We start from the raw sequence: 16,963 nt of genomic DNA, 5'->3' as shown, positions 1-16,963 counted from the left end.
GGATGCCCACTCTCTCCACTGTTATTTAACATAGTACTGGAGGTCCTAGCCACGGCAATCAGACAAAATAAAGAAATACAAGGAATCCAGATTGGTAAAGAAGAAGTTAAACTATCACTATTTGCAGATGACATGATACTGTACATAAAAAACCCTAAAGACTCCACCCCAAAACTACTAGAACTGATATCGGAATACAGCAAAGTTGCAGGATACAAAATCAACACACAGAAATCTGTGGCTTTCCTATATACTAACAATGAACCAACAGAGAGAGAAATCAGGAAAACAACTCCATTCACAATTGCATCAAAAAAAATAAAATACTTAGGAATAAACCTAACCAAAGAAGTGAAAGACTTATACTCTGAAAACTACAAGTCACTCTTAAGAGAAATTAAAGGGGACACTAACAGATGGAAACTCATCCCATGCTCGTGGCTAGGAAGAATTAATATCGTTAAAATGGCCATCCTGCCCAAAGCAATATACAGATTTGATGCAATCCCTATGAAACTACCAGCAACATTCTTCAATGAACTGGAACAAATAATTCAAAAATTCATATGGAAACACCAAAGACCCCGAATAGCCAAAGCAATCCTGAGAAAGAAGAATAAAGTAGGGGGGATCTCACTCCCCAACTTCAAGCTCTACTATAAAGCCATAGTAATCAAGACAATTTGGTACTGGCACAAGAGCAGAGCCACAGACCAATGGAACAGACTAGAGAATCCAGACATTAACCCAGACATATATGGTCAATTAATATTTGATAAAGGAGCCATGGACATACAATGGCGAAATGACAGTCTCTTCAACAGATGGTGCTGGCAAAACTGGACAGCTACATGTAGGAGAATGAAACTGGACCATTGTCTAACCCCATATACAAAGGTAAACTCAAAATGGATCAAAGACCTGAATGTAAGCCATGAAACCATTAAACTCTTGGAAGAAAACATAGGCGAAAACCTCTTAGACATAAACATGAGTGACCTCTTCTTGAACATATCTCCCCGGGCAAGGAAAACAACAGCAAAAATGAGTAAGTGGGACTATATTAAGCTGAAAAGCTTCTGTACAGCAAAAGACACCATCAATAGAACAAGAAGGATCCCTACAGTATGGGAGAATATATTTGAAAATGACACATCCGATAAAGGCTTGACGTCCAGAATATATAAGGAGCTCTCACGCCTCAACAAACAAAAAACAAATAACCCAATTAAAAAATGGGCAGAGGAACTGAACAGACAGTTCTCCAAAAAAGAAATACAGATGGCCAACAGACACATGAAAAGATGCTCCACATCGCTAATTATCAGAGAAATGCAAATTAAAACTACAATGAGGTATCACCTCACACCAGTAAGGATGGCTGCCATCCAAAAGACAAACAACAACAAATGTTGGCGAGGCTGTGGAGAAAGGGGAACCCTCCTACACTGCTGGTGGGAATGTAAGTTAGTTCAACCATTGTGGAAAGCAGTATGGAGGTACATCAAAATGCTCAAAACAGACTTACCATTTGACCCAGGAATTGCACTCCTAGGAATTTACCCTAAGAATGCAGCAATCAAGTTTGAGAAAGACAGATGCACCCCTATGTTTATTGCAGCACTATTTACAATAGCCAAGAATTGGAAGCAACCTAAATGTCCATCAATAGATGAATGGATAAAGAAGATGTGGTACATATACACAATGGAATACTACTCAGCTATAAGAAAAGGGCAAATCCAATCATTTGCAGCAACATGGATGGAGCTGGAGGGTATTATGCTCAGTGAAACAAGCCAAGCGGAGAAAGAGAAATACCAAATGATTTCACTTATCTGTGGAATATAAGAACAAAGGAAAAACTGAAGGAACAAAACAGCAGCAGAATCACAGAACTCAAGAATGGACTAACAGGTACCAAAGGGAAAGGGACTGGGGAGGATGGGTGGGTAGGGAGGGAAAAGGGGGGGGTATTAAGATTAACATGCATGGGGGGGTAGGAGAAAAGGGAGGGCTGTACAACACAGAGAAGGCAAGTAGTGATTCTACAACATTTTGCTATGCTGATGGACAGTGACTGTAAAGGGGTTTATAGGGGAGACCTGGTATAGGGGAGAGCCTAGTAAACATAATATTCGTCATGTAAATGTAGATTAGTGATAGCAAAAAAAAAAAAAAAAAAGGGCAGTTCCTGTGTGGTAACCTCCAACGAGTTCTACACAAGGGTATAAAGGGCATATAAAAGTGTAGGCAAAGGGTCTGTTTGTGTTTATACAGAGGATCAAAGCCTAATTGGGCTACCCCGAAAATGAACTAAGATACGATATGAAAAAGAACTTCCAACATCTGCACTCTCTGGAAGACTCATGCCAGAAGATGATCATCAAAAAACCCCAACAAAGATCCACGCACTGCTACAGCTGTAGATGCACTCATCCCACCAGTTCCTGGACTTGCCATGGGAATGAGGAAGGAGATATCTAAGCTGGCCTGTGCATACAGTAAAACAACAAAATTGGACTGGATCTATACTGTTGGAACTCAACCAAGAATTTGGAGAAGTGCAAATTGTAGCGCTCCAAAGTCTTACAACTACAAACTATTTATTGTTAAAAGAACATATGGCATGTGAACAGTCCCCAGGAATGGGTTGTTTTAATTTGTCTGATTTCTCTCAGACTGTTCAAGTTCATTTGGACAATATCCACCATATCATAGATAAGTTTTCACAAATGCCTAAGGTGCCTAACTGGTTTTCTTGGTTTCACTGCAGATGGCTAGTAATTACAGATATGCTTTGGTTATGTAACTATACTCCTATTATGTTAATGTGTGTGTGCAATTTAAGTAGTAGCTTAAAACCTATACATGCTGAAGTTACTCTACAAGAAGATATATCAAAGAAATAATCAATCTTCCCATGTTTTCTTCCGCCTGCTACTTCTATAGCTTTTCTTCTTCCTTCCTAATTACAACCCTTAAATAGAATTCGTGCCTCATATCAAATTTACCGAGTATCATAATTCTTCCAAGTGGTAAAGATACCTCAAGACAAATGATGGGCATAGAAGCCACAGGGCATAAATATGCAAAGAAGTAAAAAGCTAACTTTTTCAAACAATAAGGCTTCTCTCTCACTTACCAACTTCACATTTCCCTGTATGGCCCCGGAAGATGACTGGTTAGCCAGAGACGGGTAAGATTCCTCAAGGGAGGAACAACCTAAGACAGGCACAGTCGCAGGGGGGCCATCAGGTGAGAAATTGGGGATCAACAGAGGTGAGGCTTAGAACCTCACCCCCCCGTTCTGAGAGAAATCTTCTGCATACGTGGATGTTTTATTGCCCTGGTCTAGCTTGGATTAACACTTAGTCTACAGGCACACACCTGATCATCTACATGTGCTCTCTTACAACACTAAACTATATTTTCTACCTTTATCTTGTATCTACCTACCACTTCAGCATTTTATTAAAAATAATAATAATAAAGAGAGAAATGTGGTATCCACATATAAATCAAGTATAAAAACCAAATGAGTATTCATATTTGAACTGACTGTTTATAGTTCATAATGCATGAGCAAAACCGAAAGTTTCTGTGATGACTGCCCTTGTACTGTTCACTATGTAACTTATTCATTATGTAAGAATTTGTTCTCCATGTAAGAACTTGTTTGTTATGCCTCAGAAGATTGGAGACTGACAAAAATTAGGCTTGGGGTGGAATAATGATTGTGCATTGAGCATTGACTCCCCTATACAGAATTTTATTGTCGTTAACAACCATTTGATCAATAAATATGAGAGATGCCCTCACAAAAAAAAAAAAAAAAAGGACAGACTTCCAATGGTAAAATAAATTAGTAACCGGGATGTAAGGTATAGCATAAGGAATATAGTCAAGATATTGTAACAGCCTGGTAGGGTGATAGCTGGAACCTAGAATTATGTATATAAATGTTCTACCACTGTGTTGTACACTTGAAACTCATGTAATGTAATACTGTGTGTCAACTACCCTTCAATAAAAAATAATTATTAAATAAAAAAAAAAAAAAAAAATGGACCTGGGTGGAATAAAAAAAAATGGACCTAGGTGGAAGTGGAAAAGTCCCTTCCATATTAAACTATTTTTCAGGTGCGCCACAAATTTCACTTTAATCTTCTTGCCACCAACACCAAAACATTAATTCAGTTTTGACATGGGGAATGATAATACAGTATTTCTGTCATTGATATGTAAGCTAAATAAACAAGCACAGCTGCATTCAAAGAAATATGCAGATAGATTTCATCAAGAATAACCAACTCATTACAACAAATTGACCACTTAGGACAATACCTTGACTTCTTGAAATGGTCATATTGCCATTTTCCCCCCTTTGCAACAGTGCCAAAAGAAAAATCTTACATTAAAAAATCTTTCAGCAGGACATATTTTAATTCTTGGAGCATTTCCCCTCTTTTTTTGCTGATTGTAAATGATGGCGAGGAAATAGTCCAGACAAAAGGTAAAGAAATGAGACCTATTAAAACACTTACATGTCATCTGCAAACGTTATTCCAAAGTACTCCTTTTCTTTCAGGTTGAAATGTGAAGCCACCAGGTCCAGCAACTCTCTTGATAAAAGTTTGGGCTGCCAAGATACAAATCTGATTAGAAACTATTTGGTTGCCTCCCTCTTATTGCCACCACCTTCTTCTGCCTCAAATACTTCAAGCAGCTTCTGTATGTTTTCAAATACCTGCTCCCTTTTGCTGCTTAGGTTAATCTACTCTAGACCACTCTCCACAGATTGGGAAGAGGAAGAAATGGGAAAATAAGGTAATCATTTTCATGTACTTCCCTTCAGTCCAGTACTTCACTTTTTTCCTTTAATGAACAGTGTGCTTACTAATGCAGAGGTGTTTTGGAAAAATAGTCTTTTATATGTAGTATGGTACTAGTGATCGATAAAAGGATGTTAAACATCCCACTGACTGGATTGTAAGAATAAATTTGCATGGTGAGTTGAAGAGGTTCAAGATGCAAGGCCATGTGGGGCCACAGATGGAACTAACAAAAATAATAATGACAATAACAACAATAAGAATAATAGGTACCATTTATTGTGCTGAAATCCTTAACAGCCATAATCTCATTTCATCCTTACAATAAGCCAATGAGATAGGGGTTCTTATTTTCATTTAATAGATGAGCCAACCAAGGCTAAGAGAAGCTGAGCACCTCGCTTGACATTAGAATTTGTAGGGCTGGGGACTGAACCTAGATTCCAAAGTCTAAGCTTTTCATGTCTCCCTAGAGATGTAGTGACTGTTCCCATTTGCAGATCATCCTCACCGGGACTTACTGAGCACCTAGTAGGGAGGAGGATCCAACTCATGAGCTTTTGAGAAGCCCTGGGTTTGGTGGCAATGAGCATGGTTTTGAATCAGCCAGAACGCCCAGGGCTAGTGGATGCTGGACTTTCAGGGACTGGGGAAGGAAACAGGGAGGACATTTAAATGGGCTGTTTTTGAACTTTGAGCCCATTTAGGGTTCATTATGGTAGTTTGAGGGTTGGATGTTTACAGTAGGGGAAGAAAGAATAGCCAGGATTTTAAGAAAAGGAAAAAAAAAAGAGAAACAGAAATCTAGATGGAAAGGTCTACTCTGGTCAAACTACTGTTGACTGTACTATTTTCATGCTAATGGAGGCCTACAAAGAGTGGCAGGGACAAGCCTCAGAAGGGAGACTTCAGGTTTGATCAAAGGGAAGAATTCTAGCTGTAGCTCAAAGTGTGGCTGTCAGAGAGGACTTCACATTTTTTAAAGATTCTAGGTTCAGAGTGTTGGGTGAATAGAGAGAGAAATATCGACGATTAAAATATCATTGCTCAAACTGCAGCAGACTCACAGACTCCAAGAAGGGACTAGTGATTACCAAAGGGAAAGGGGATGGGGAGGGAAGGAGAAGGGGATTAAGGGGTATTATGATTAGCACACATAATGTAGAGGGGGCACAGGGAAGGCAGTGTAGCACGGAGAAGACAAGTGGTGACTCTATAGCATCTTACTACGCTGATGGACAATGACTGTAATGGGGTGTGTGTGTGGGGACTTAATAATAGGGGGGAATGTAGTAACCACAATGCTGCTCATGTGAAACCTTCATAAGATTGTATATCAATGATACCTTAATAAAAAAAATCATTGCTCATAACAATCCCATATATTTTACAAAGTGAATTCATATACATATATAATCTAGCTTGATTTTAACCATAATTCTATGAGGAAGATTTAGCGATCATAATTCTAGTTCACAGCTGATGAAGATGGGAGTTTAACTTGGACAATGTCATGTAGCAGAGAAGTGGTAGAAGGCAGATTTGTAGCTCACAATAACCCTTTCTGGGAAGCATTATGGTCTCCAATTTGTCAACATGAGGTTCAGAGAAGTGAAATCACTTGCTGGGGGTCACACAGCTACTGAGTCTCAAAGCTGAGATTGGAACCCAATCCATGTCACCAGGCTATATAATTACTCTTACTTACAGACCAAGTTTTCTGACTTAGAAGCTGCCTTTTTTCACCCCTGAAACAATCCTGAGTCACTGGCTTGAAGCACAGATAAGTGAGCAGCCTGAACACCAGCCATGAGGTTCACAGAGGAACCACAATGGGCTGTCTCGGTGAGGCTGACACCTACCTGAACCAGCAGCTCCAGTCTCCTGTCATCCAGGAGGTGCACCTGGCAGTGCCTGCCTTCTGTCATCTGTGGGGACAAGACAGCAAGAGAGGCATCAGCGCTGGGGTGGCAAGCAAACCCTTCAACTCAATGGGACATGCTAGGCCTGAAAAATGGCTTCAGGTGAGTTAATCTACAGGTTCAGTTATAAACAGATTTATTGTATGGCATTAGCTCTTGAATTTATTTTAAAATATTTTTAGCTTTTGGATTTAAGAGAAGAAAAGAATAAAAAAACAAAGATTACTCAATATAGTGAAAAAAAAGCCTACAGAGAGTACACAAAACACACTAAGGAAAGGTAGTGCCTTCCCAGAGGAAACTACTAAATTTTCCCTTGATTAACATTTTACTTTTCAAATGAAAACACCTTTATTCACTGGTGTGCTTTAATAAATACAACACATGCATAATTTAAGGAGAAAACAATATGATACTAAAGTTAAAATGGAATGTCTTCATTTTTGAAACTTCTACTCCCCTTTATTAAGAACAATTAAAACACATAGTTAAGAGCAGTATGCGTCAGTCAGTATAAATTTCAATTATACTTAATTTTTTACCATTTAAATTGCAATTCTGGTAAATAGTCTTTGTAAAATATTTAAGCAATGCATAGAATGCAAAGACCCCCCACCTTGATTAACTCATGCTCCAAATCATTTCACCTGCAGAAATCACCACTGTCACTTTGAGAAGAATCCTCACAGACTGTCTTTACAGGTATGCTCAGATATATATATATACATGTGTTTTTAAAAATTCAATATGTAATGTTTTGCTTTAATATTTTTACATTGGATACTCTATTCTGCAAGCAAAGCAGGTATTATTAATATTTGTGCATGTGTATAATCACCCAGAAATTTTATATGTACATGCATGACTTAGTGTGTGTGTGTGTGTGTGTGTGTGTGTGTGTGTGTGTGTGTGTGTATGTGTGTGTGATGGGTCTGTGTGTGTGGTTATATTTATATAAAATACCCTCACAAATATTTGTTTTTCCTTTTCCAATTTAAGTAGAACTATGCTATTTCTTGGAGACCTTTCCAATGTCAACACATATAGACTGACCCCATTCTTTTTAAAGGTTCCAGAATATCAAATTACTGTGACGACATAAAATAATGTAATGAGTTTCCTGCTGAAAAACACTTAGCCTGTTTCCAGTCTTTTGCTTTTGTAAGCAACATCGTGATAAACTTAGCTTTGCCCACAGATGTGGAACTGCTCAGTCACTTTTGAAAAGCACAGGCGGCATGTTGTCTTTCAGCTGCTGTACAAAACTTTAAGACCTGGAAACTCAGATACATAGAAATCTAATTTAAAAAGAAAATGGTCTCCATTACTGAGCACCAACTATACACTTAGTATTGCTCTAGGTGGTTTATATATATATACCACCTTTGAGCTGCATGGTCACCATCTGGGATTGGTGTTATTATCCCCAATTTAACAAAATTTAACAAGAAATTGAGGCTTAGAGTGGGATAAGCAAACTGTTTTCAATGGAAAATACTAACATTTTTGATTGAGCTCTGCTCTAAAAGTCTGAAAATTAGCTCAGTTGATTATGCCGTGGTATTATGGAGACATGGCCCACAGGAGCCACTGAAGTAGTGCTGAGAGGCAAGTGAGCAAGCTTTACTTTGGCCCACAACCCGATTATCCCCTTAACTCTGCAAAGCCAAGGTCTAACACACACCTTTGGTGGCAAGGAGAAAGGGAACAAATTTTCATTCCAGGCAGTCAGCTGGGCACTTTATGCATATTATCTCATCAAAGATCAACAAGGGTTATGATATGGCAATATCCCCATTTTACAGATAAGGAAACTGAGGTACAGAGTTTAAGGTAATTTATTCAAAATTACCTGGGCAAGAAAAAAGACAACTCAATGTTTAAATTAAGAGAACTGAAAAAAAAGTCATCTTTTTTCCCTGCTTTTCTATATTATAACAGGAAAGAAATAAATATGGCACTTAAAGGTATTTTAAAGTAAAATCCACATGCGAAGCCCATACAAGAAAACCCCAAATATATGCTAAGGAAAGATATAATAAAATAATACTCAAAAGATCAACTGACATGATATGAATCCATTAAGGAACATATCAAACTCATAAAATATTTCAAGCTACTACTCAATTGCATAAGCCAAATGAATTCACTTCCTGATTTTTTTAAAAAGCATCTTTTTCCTTTCCATTTTTACTCTGGACCTCTCTCAGGCTAACGAATGCACCTTTTGTCAACACAGAATTTTATCCTAGAGACTTGAGCAGTAAATGTTGGTGGTCTGCCCCTCTCATGACAGACACGGGCAGTGGTGGCCACGTCTGTGCAACTTAGTTCAATGGCTACGGCCTCAGCTGACTGGACCAGGGAAGAGACACCTGATTCAAGCTGGGCCAATCAGAATCTAAGCCCAGGGAGTCTGGAATCGAGTCTGAGAGAATAAAAATGTGGCTGCCATGGAGCAACCCTGGTCCAGGTGTGTGGAGAAAAAGGAAAGCCACCTACAGAGAGAATGAAGGAGACAGGCAGCTAGAAGGAGGCAGGAGAAATCACACAGCCCAAAAAAGCTTAGGAGTTGCTGTTAGGGTTCTAATGTTTTTCCAAATACTTCTAGTCCTTTCCACTAATCCGGGTGAATCCTTGTCTTTAAGTCCCATAAAATACCCCCTGTATTCCTTCAGTTAATCCACTTTTTGTTTTTCTCTCTTAAGCTAACTTGAGTTGGATTCTGCTTCTTCCAACTAAATGCATCTTTATAAGCTACAACAGGTCTCAAAACCAGACAGCTCCATGTAAGAGAATGAAACTGGAATATTGTCTAACTCCATACACAAAAGTAAACTCGAAATGGATCGAAGACCTGAATGTAAGTCACGAAACCATAAAACTCACAGGAGAAAACACAGGCAAAAATTTCTTGAATATAAATATGAGCAGCTTTTCTCTGAATACATCTCTTTGGGTAAGGAAAACAAAAGCAAAAATGAACAAATGGGACTATATCAAGCTGAAAAGCTTCTGTACAGCAAAGGATACCATCAGCAGAACAAAAAACCACCCTACAGTATGGGAGAATACACTCATAAATGACATATCCAATAAGGGGTTAACATCCAAAATATATAAAGAGCTCACACTCCTCAACACCCAAAAAGCAAATAACCTAATTAAAAATTGGGTGGAGGATATGAACAGACACTTCACCAAAGAAGAAATTTGAACAGCCAACAGGCACATGGAAAGATGCTCCACATTGCTAATTATCAGGAAAATGCAAATTAAAACCACAGTGGGATATCACCTCACACCAGTTAGGATGGCCAACAGTCAAAAGACAAGGAACAACAAATGCTGGAGAGGATGTGGAGAAAGGGGAACCTTTCTACATTGTTGGTGGGAATGTAAATTAGTTCAACAACTGTGGAAAGCAATATGGAGGTTCCTCACAAAACTAAAAATAGAAATACCATTTGACCCAGGAATTCCACTTCTAGGAATTTACCCTACGAATGCAGCAGCCCAGTTTGAAAAAGACAGATGCACCCCTATGTTTATCGCAGCACTATTTACAATAGCCAAGATATGGAAGCAACCTAAGTGTCCATCAGTAGATGAATGGATAAAGAAGATGTGGTACATATACTCAATGGAATATTACTCAGCCATAAGAAGAAGACAAATCCTACCATTTGCAACAACATGGATGGAGCTAGAGGGTATTATGCTCAGTGAAATAAACCAGGCAGAGAAAGACAAGTACCAAATGATTTCACTCATATGTGGAGTATAAGAACAAAGAAAACTGAAGGAACAAAACAGTAGCACAATCACAGAACCCAAGAATGGACTAACAGTTACCAAAGGGAAAGGGACTGAGGAGGATGGGTGGGAAGGGAGGGATAAGGGTGGGGAAAAAGAAAAGGGCATTACGATTAGCATGTGTAGTTGGGGGGGGGACACGGGGAGGGCTGTGCAACACAGAGAAGACGAGTAGGGATTCTGCAGCATCTTACTATGCTGATGGACAGTGACTGTAATGGGGTTTGTGGGGGGGACTTGGTGAAGGGGGGAGCCTAGTAAACATAATGCTCTTCATGTAATTGTAGATTAATGATACCAAAATTAAAAATAATAATAATAATAAATTAATTAATTAAATAAATTAGTTCAACAACTGTGGAAAGCAATATGGAGGTTCCTCACAAAACTAAAAACAGAAATATCATTTGACCCAGTAACTCCACTCCAAGGAATTTACCTGAAGAAAACAAGATCCCTGATTCAAAAAGACACATGCACCCCTATGTTTATTGCAGCACTATTTACAATAGCCAAGATATGGAAGCAAGCTAAGTGTCCATCAGTAGATAAAAAGATAAAGATGTGGCACATATACACAGTGAAATATTATGCAGCCATAAGAAGAAAACAAACCCTACCATTTGCAACAACATGGATGGAGCTAGAGGGTATTATGCTCAGTGAAGTAAGCCAGGTAGAGAAAGACAAGTACCAAATGATTTCCCTCATTTGTGGAGTTTAAGAACAAAACAAAACTGAAGGAATAAAACAGCAGCAGACTCACAGACTCCAAGAAGGAACTAGTGATTACCTAAGGGAAGGGGTTGGGGAGGGTGGGTAGGGAGGGAGGGACAAGGGGATTGAGGGGCATTATGATTAGCACACATAATGTAGGGGGTCACGGAAGGCAGTATAGCACAGAGAAGACAAGTAGTGACTCTATAGCATCTTACTACACTGATGGACAGTGACTGCAATGGGGTATGGGGGGCACTTGATAATATGGGTGAATGTTGTCACCACAATGTTACTCCTGTGAAACCTTCATAAGATTGCATAACAACGATACCTTAATAAAAGAAAAGAAAAAAGATACCACAGGTCTCTATCCCTAAGTCAAGGCAAAAGGTCTCCGAAGGATGGATCCTCAGAGGACATCATTCATATGGTGAAGTCGTCCACTCACGATCAACAGTGCTCCCCTCAATGACAATACAACAGCCAAGAGAAAGGCGGTTGACATTTGTGGGTGGGGGGGGGGGCACTGAACAAACACCTCAAGGTATGATGTGACAAGACACCACACAGGACAAGCTGAGGAAGGGCAGTGCAGATGAACTAGAGGGAGAAAGCACTAGTTCTTTGCCCACATGTGTACATCCATGCTCATTGTTCACCAGCCCTTCCCTCTGCAGGAGGTGGGCTCCTCTGGGAGGCAGAAGGGCAATAGAAAGCCTGCCTTTAGGTCTTACTTCAATCAGACGTTGAAAGGTGGTGGATGTATTCTGTTTATTAAAATTATGCTTATGAATAAATTTTAGTTGACAATATTAGAAACCAGGATATGCCACTTAATAAAAATTTAGATGGTAAGATCTGGAAACAAGAGCTAGCCTTCCTCCATGGCAACATTTAGCCAGGGTCAGGCAGAGCAGCTCCCTCTTTACACGGGGTCTGTGTCTTGACTCACCCAAATTTATTATCTGCCAGGATCATCCTATCAGGGAGGAGACACACCAATGTCAAAGGAGGGTACCAGGCAAAGTGCTTGGCTCTTGACCCTCATTAAGGTCTAGTATTTCAACCTCTGTGAAAGCCAGTGAAGGGGGCATCCTCATTTTTTTTTTTTTTTTTTTTTTGCTTAAGTCTCTTTTATTGTAGACCAACAAAACATATGCAGACCTGCTAGACAGCTTTGTGCTTCAGCTGTGGGTGAGATGCAGCCTCCTACTGAAGCAGCAGAAATTGGCTCCTCCACAAATCAGCAGGTGGGGTCACTGCCAGACACCTCTTATATCAGCATCAGCAGGTTTTTTTTTTAGATAATTATTTTTTATTGAAGGGTAGTTGATGCACAGCATTACATTACATTAGTTTCAAGTGTACAACACAGTGATAAAACATTTATATACATAATTCTAGGTTCGAGCTATCACCCTACCAAGCTGTTACAATATCTTGACTATATTCCTTATGCTATACATTACATCCCAGTTACTTATTTATTTTACCATTGGAAGTCTGTCCTTTTTTTTTTTTTTTTTTGTGAGGGCATCTCTCATATTTATTGATCAAATGGTTGTTAACGACAATAAAATTCTGTATAGGGGAGTCAATGCTCAATGCACAATCATTAATCCACCCCAAGCCTAATTTTCGTCAGTCTCCAATCTTCTGAGGCATAACAAACAAGTTCTTACATGGAGAACAGATTCTTACATAATGAATAAGTTACATAGTGAACAGTACAAGGGCAGTCATCACAGAAACTTTCGGTTTTGCTCAGGGGGCATCCTCATTTTAAGCACCAGGAAAACAAAGCCAGATAAATAATGTAACTTGCCCAAGAGTTCTAAGCCAAACTTGGGCTCAATATCATATTTTATCTCTTGTTTGCTGTGTTACCTTGAAGAAGCTACTTAACCTTTCTGAGCTTCATAAGCTATGTCCGGACAGCTTTAACACTTTAATTGGAAAAAATATTCTTAAGACAAATTACAGGTAAACTTAACCCAATTAACAAGCGCATGGCAGAAAAATGCTCCAAAACTTATGGAGCAGAAAAAAAGAATTACTGTGTGCCACGCAAGGCATGCTAATGATAACACTAACACAACTACACAGCTGGGCTCTGTCTATATTTCAGGCATTACAAAAGTACTTTTCATGTATTAACATGTTTGAACCTTGTGATATCCACATGAAGTAGGCAGTCTTATCTCCCCATATTATGGGTGGACGAGGTTGGAGAGATTATCAATGGTAAGATTCAGAAATGGCAGAACCAGACCCGAACCTAAAGCCCGAGGTCTTAGCCACTCAGATACACACTTGTCATTCTACATACCATAAAGGGTCAAATTATGCAAAAACCTCCCCATGCAACCCGTTTTCAAGGGACTAGATGAGTGGGCAAGAAGGGGAACACAAAGTGTCATAAAGTGGGCAGGAAAAATCACTGCAGTCCCAAGGGCAGAATAAGCTGACTACACGTAGTTAGGACTGTAGGGTTCACAAACAGAATCTTAAAAGGCATCTAGCAAGCACTGTTTATTTGAGATATGGGAAAACTAATGCATGAACTGTCCCCAAAGCCACATGGTAGTTAATGCAAGACCTGGGATCACAACTCGGGGTTCCGACTTCCAGCCGGTGGCATGAGTGGTGTGCACAAGATTACTCAGGTAATAAATATCATCTTATTCAAACGCTCCTTTTTTTCCACAGGTTGACTTTTTAAAAAAATACTGTGACAACCAAAAGAAAGAAAAAAAAACCCTGGGCATTTATTTGTTTATTTATTTCAAAACATGACTCCTGCTAATGCTTTACCTTCTCGTTTCAACAACAGGAGTTATGTTTGAAGGGAGCTGTTCATGGATCACAAGGATTGTATCTGCAGCCACAGAGCCATTTAAGAAAAAAAAATAAGAAGAACAACACATTTTATGTAGTATATTCCATATGTATAATATGTAGTGACTCAGATGCCTGGAGGCAAACATCTATCATCTTCATTTCACAGTTAAGGACATTGAGGTGCAGAGCGGCCAAACAACTTGCCCAAGGTCACACAGCTAATAAGAAGCAGAGCTGGGATTCCAACCTAGGAGACTGGCTCCTGAGCCCACGATGTAGTCATTACCTACCCATGGAAGAAAGGAATTATATTGTCTTCCCATTTCACATTCTATTTGATTATTCTGACAATTTGCTTTCTTTACAAAATAGGAATTTAAAAATTCTACTTAGACGAAGAACAAGTAAGTAAGCATTTCTCATTACCAACTGCTTTCTCTTAAGATTTAGGGGTATGAATTTCCTTCTTGAGACCTTTAGTCTCCCCCTCCCAGACAGTCCAAGGTTGGCCACAACACTTGATCTAAAAAGGTCCAGAGGAGGCTCTCATTCCCTTCCATGAGCAAACACAAGGACAGTGGGCGACACTCTTTCTCTAGCCTGTGTGTGAAATTATGTTATCAAAATCACTTCTGAACCCCGCAGAGGCCCAACCGAACAGTCTGTCCCTACTGCATGGCCACTACTAGCAGCAGTGCCTCTTGTGGGAGAAAATACATATTTTAAAAAGATCTTTCTGGAAAGTTTCACCTAACACCCACCCGGACTTGATACCCTTCCTGCTACCTCCTCCCCCATTCAACACCAGGAATATGGAGCTTAAAATTGTGCACGCTGGATTAAAACTCCCACCTTAGTCTGTGGCGGCCCTGCGTTTGCTCCCCAGCCGATAGAGCAGGTCCTCAGAGGCTAAGCGCGGAGTGCTGGTGGCAGACCTTGCCCATCTGGTCAGTGGTCAAATGAGGAAGATCAGCAGGGAAGTGAAAGTCGGCTGCAGGCCAGACCCCTGCTTCATGGAGCACCCTGATGGACAGTGGGGTCCTAGTCTGTGTGACAATACGCCCCTCTGACCCTCATCCTACTACTGGACTCAGGAGATGGGACAGGAGAGGGATTTGATAAGAAACCTAAAGGCAAGTCAAGGCAGAGCAGTGTGACCCCAGGCCATTCATAATGACCGGGGTCAGCTTAAAATGCAACAGGAAATAACTACAAAAAAAGCCCAGAACCCCAGACTACTTTGGGCTTTTGCTGTAGTAGTTCTTTGGAACACGGAAATATGAAAGCTCGGTAAGGAAGCAGAAAGCTTCCCCCTACCCACTTGGTTCCCTTTTGACCTTTTCACAAGAGGACCTGCCTCATAAAAATGACTCCTTAGGATTTTTGTGGGGTGACCCACCCAGAGTCTAATCCCCCATCATCCCTTCCCTTCATGTGTGCAAAACCAGCTAACTAACTGGGCTCCAGGTTTTTAATTGAATGCTATGATAGTCTAATTTCCAAATAACCATGTGAGTGAAATCTCTATAATACAGATCAAACCCTGTCACTTCCCTGTTTAAAATTACCTAATGGCTTCTCATGCAAGAGAGCAGAGAACCTAACTCCTTACCTTACAGACCTTTGTCCTAATGTCTTGTCCCGCCACCTTAATTTTGCTTTCAACCCGTATGCCTTGCCCTAATACATTAGCCACACAGGCCTTTTTTCCTTTCTCAAAATAAAAATGGTTCCTACTTTGAGACTTTGCCTGTGCTGTTCCCTCTGTCTGAATGCCCTTTCCCCACATCACTGCATGACTGGGTACTTTTGCTTCTTTTGGAAATGTTACCATATTCAAGATGCCCCCTGTGCTCAATATAAAGGAGAGCCTGGACACATTCTCATATGCTGCTTTAATTTTTTTATACCTAACATTTCTTATTTATTTATAATGATAAATCTTGTTTATCATTCTCTATCTTTCATTATCAGTATTTAAATTCCATGGGGGAGAACTTGATTCAATTTATTCACCACTCTCTCCCCAGAGCATAGAATAGTGCCTGGCATATGGTAAGAATGTGGCAAAGAATTATCTGCCAAATGAAGGAGTGCATTCACGAATCAGAGCCTAGACACAGTTAATAATGAAATAAATTCACAAATGATTATATGACATAATGTAAAGTGAAGATGTCCCAAAACATCTCCCAAGCCTAGGCCCAGACAGATTGACACATAAAAACAAGCCTTCCCCTCAGAGAACATGTGTACTATTAAATTCCTCATCAGATGAGATATTCTGGAGGAATTGGAGAGAGGTAGAAGGGCACATCTAGGACGTTCTTCCTTTGGGATCTATCGAGTGGACAGAGTTTTATATTTCGCCCTAATGATGTCAACCCCAGCTGAACAGGGCCCCTTTATATTATCGCAGGGTGTTGACTGAATATGAGCTATTGATACTCCCATTCAGAGAATGGTCTAGACTGACACAGATGTCTCCAAACCAAGTCAGCTGTAATTTTCCCTTAAGTTCTTTCAAGATGGTGCCTACCCTCCGGTGTGTAATCACTGGGAACTACTTCTTTCAGGAAAATAAACGATTTTCCTGGCGTGTACCAAGCACTCACTAACATGTCACCTGAGTGCTCAGCACTTCCCTTGTACAGTACTTTCCTTCAGGCTGCTTACGACCTATGAGGTAAGAAGTTTTGCTGTTTACATTTTGCAAAGGGCCAAACTGAAGTGCAGAGAAGTTAGGTGACTCATCCCAGGTCACGCTGCTGTCAACTGGGGGTGAAAGCTCAGGTTCCATTGGTTGGATGAAAATAGGACTCTTGTGTG

The 16,963-nt window shown here is 39.9% G+C and overlaps 1 protein-coding gene across 5 annotated transcripts in view; it reads right to left on the bottom strand.

The window, feature by feature from the left end:
* FRMD4B (FERM domain containing 4B) overlaps positions 1 to 16,963 on the bottom strand; it is a 322,173-nt gene that overhangs the window by 121,080 nt on the left and 184,130 nt on the right. For 4 of the 5 annotated variants that reach the window (XM_057507519.1, XM_057507504.1, XM_036877716.2 and 1 more), the window contains 2 exons: positions 6,698 to 6,763; positions 4,548 to 4,642 (listed from right to left, as the gene is read on the bottom strand). In XM_057507519.1, the coding sequence (XP_057363502.1) occupies positions 4,548 to 4,642; positions 6,698 to 6,763 (161 nt within the window). Of the gene's footprint in view, positions 1 to 4,547; positions 4,643 to 6,697; positions 6,764 to 14,986; positions 15,006 to 16,963 lie in introns of those variants that run through there. The other variant, XM_057507521.1, reaches the window with a different exon arrangement.

Source organism: Manis pentadactyla, chromosome 1 (assembly GCF_030020395.1).
Source record: "Manis pentadactyla isolate mManPen7 chromosome 1, mManPen7.hap1, whole genome shotgun sequence".
In the NCBI taxonomy this organism is placed as follows: domain Eukaryota; kingdom Metazoa; phylum Chordata; class Mammalia; order Pholidota; family Manidae; genus Manis; species Manis pentadactyla.
The sequence above is the reverse complement of the archived record's forward strand: the minus strand, read 5'-3'. Positions and strand labels throughout refer to the sequence as shown.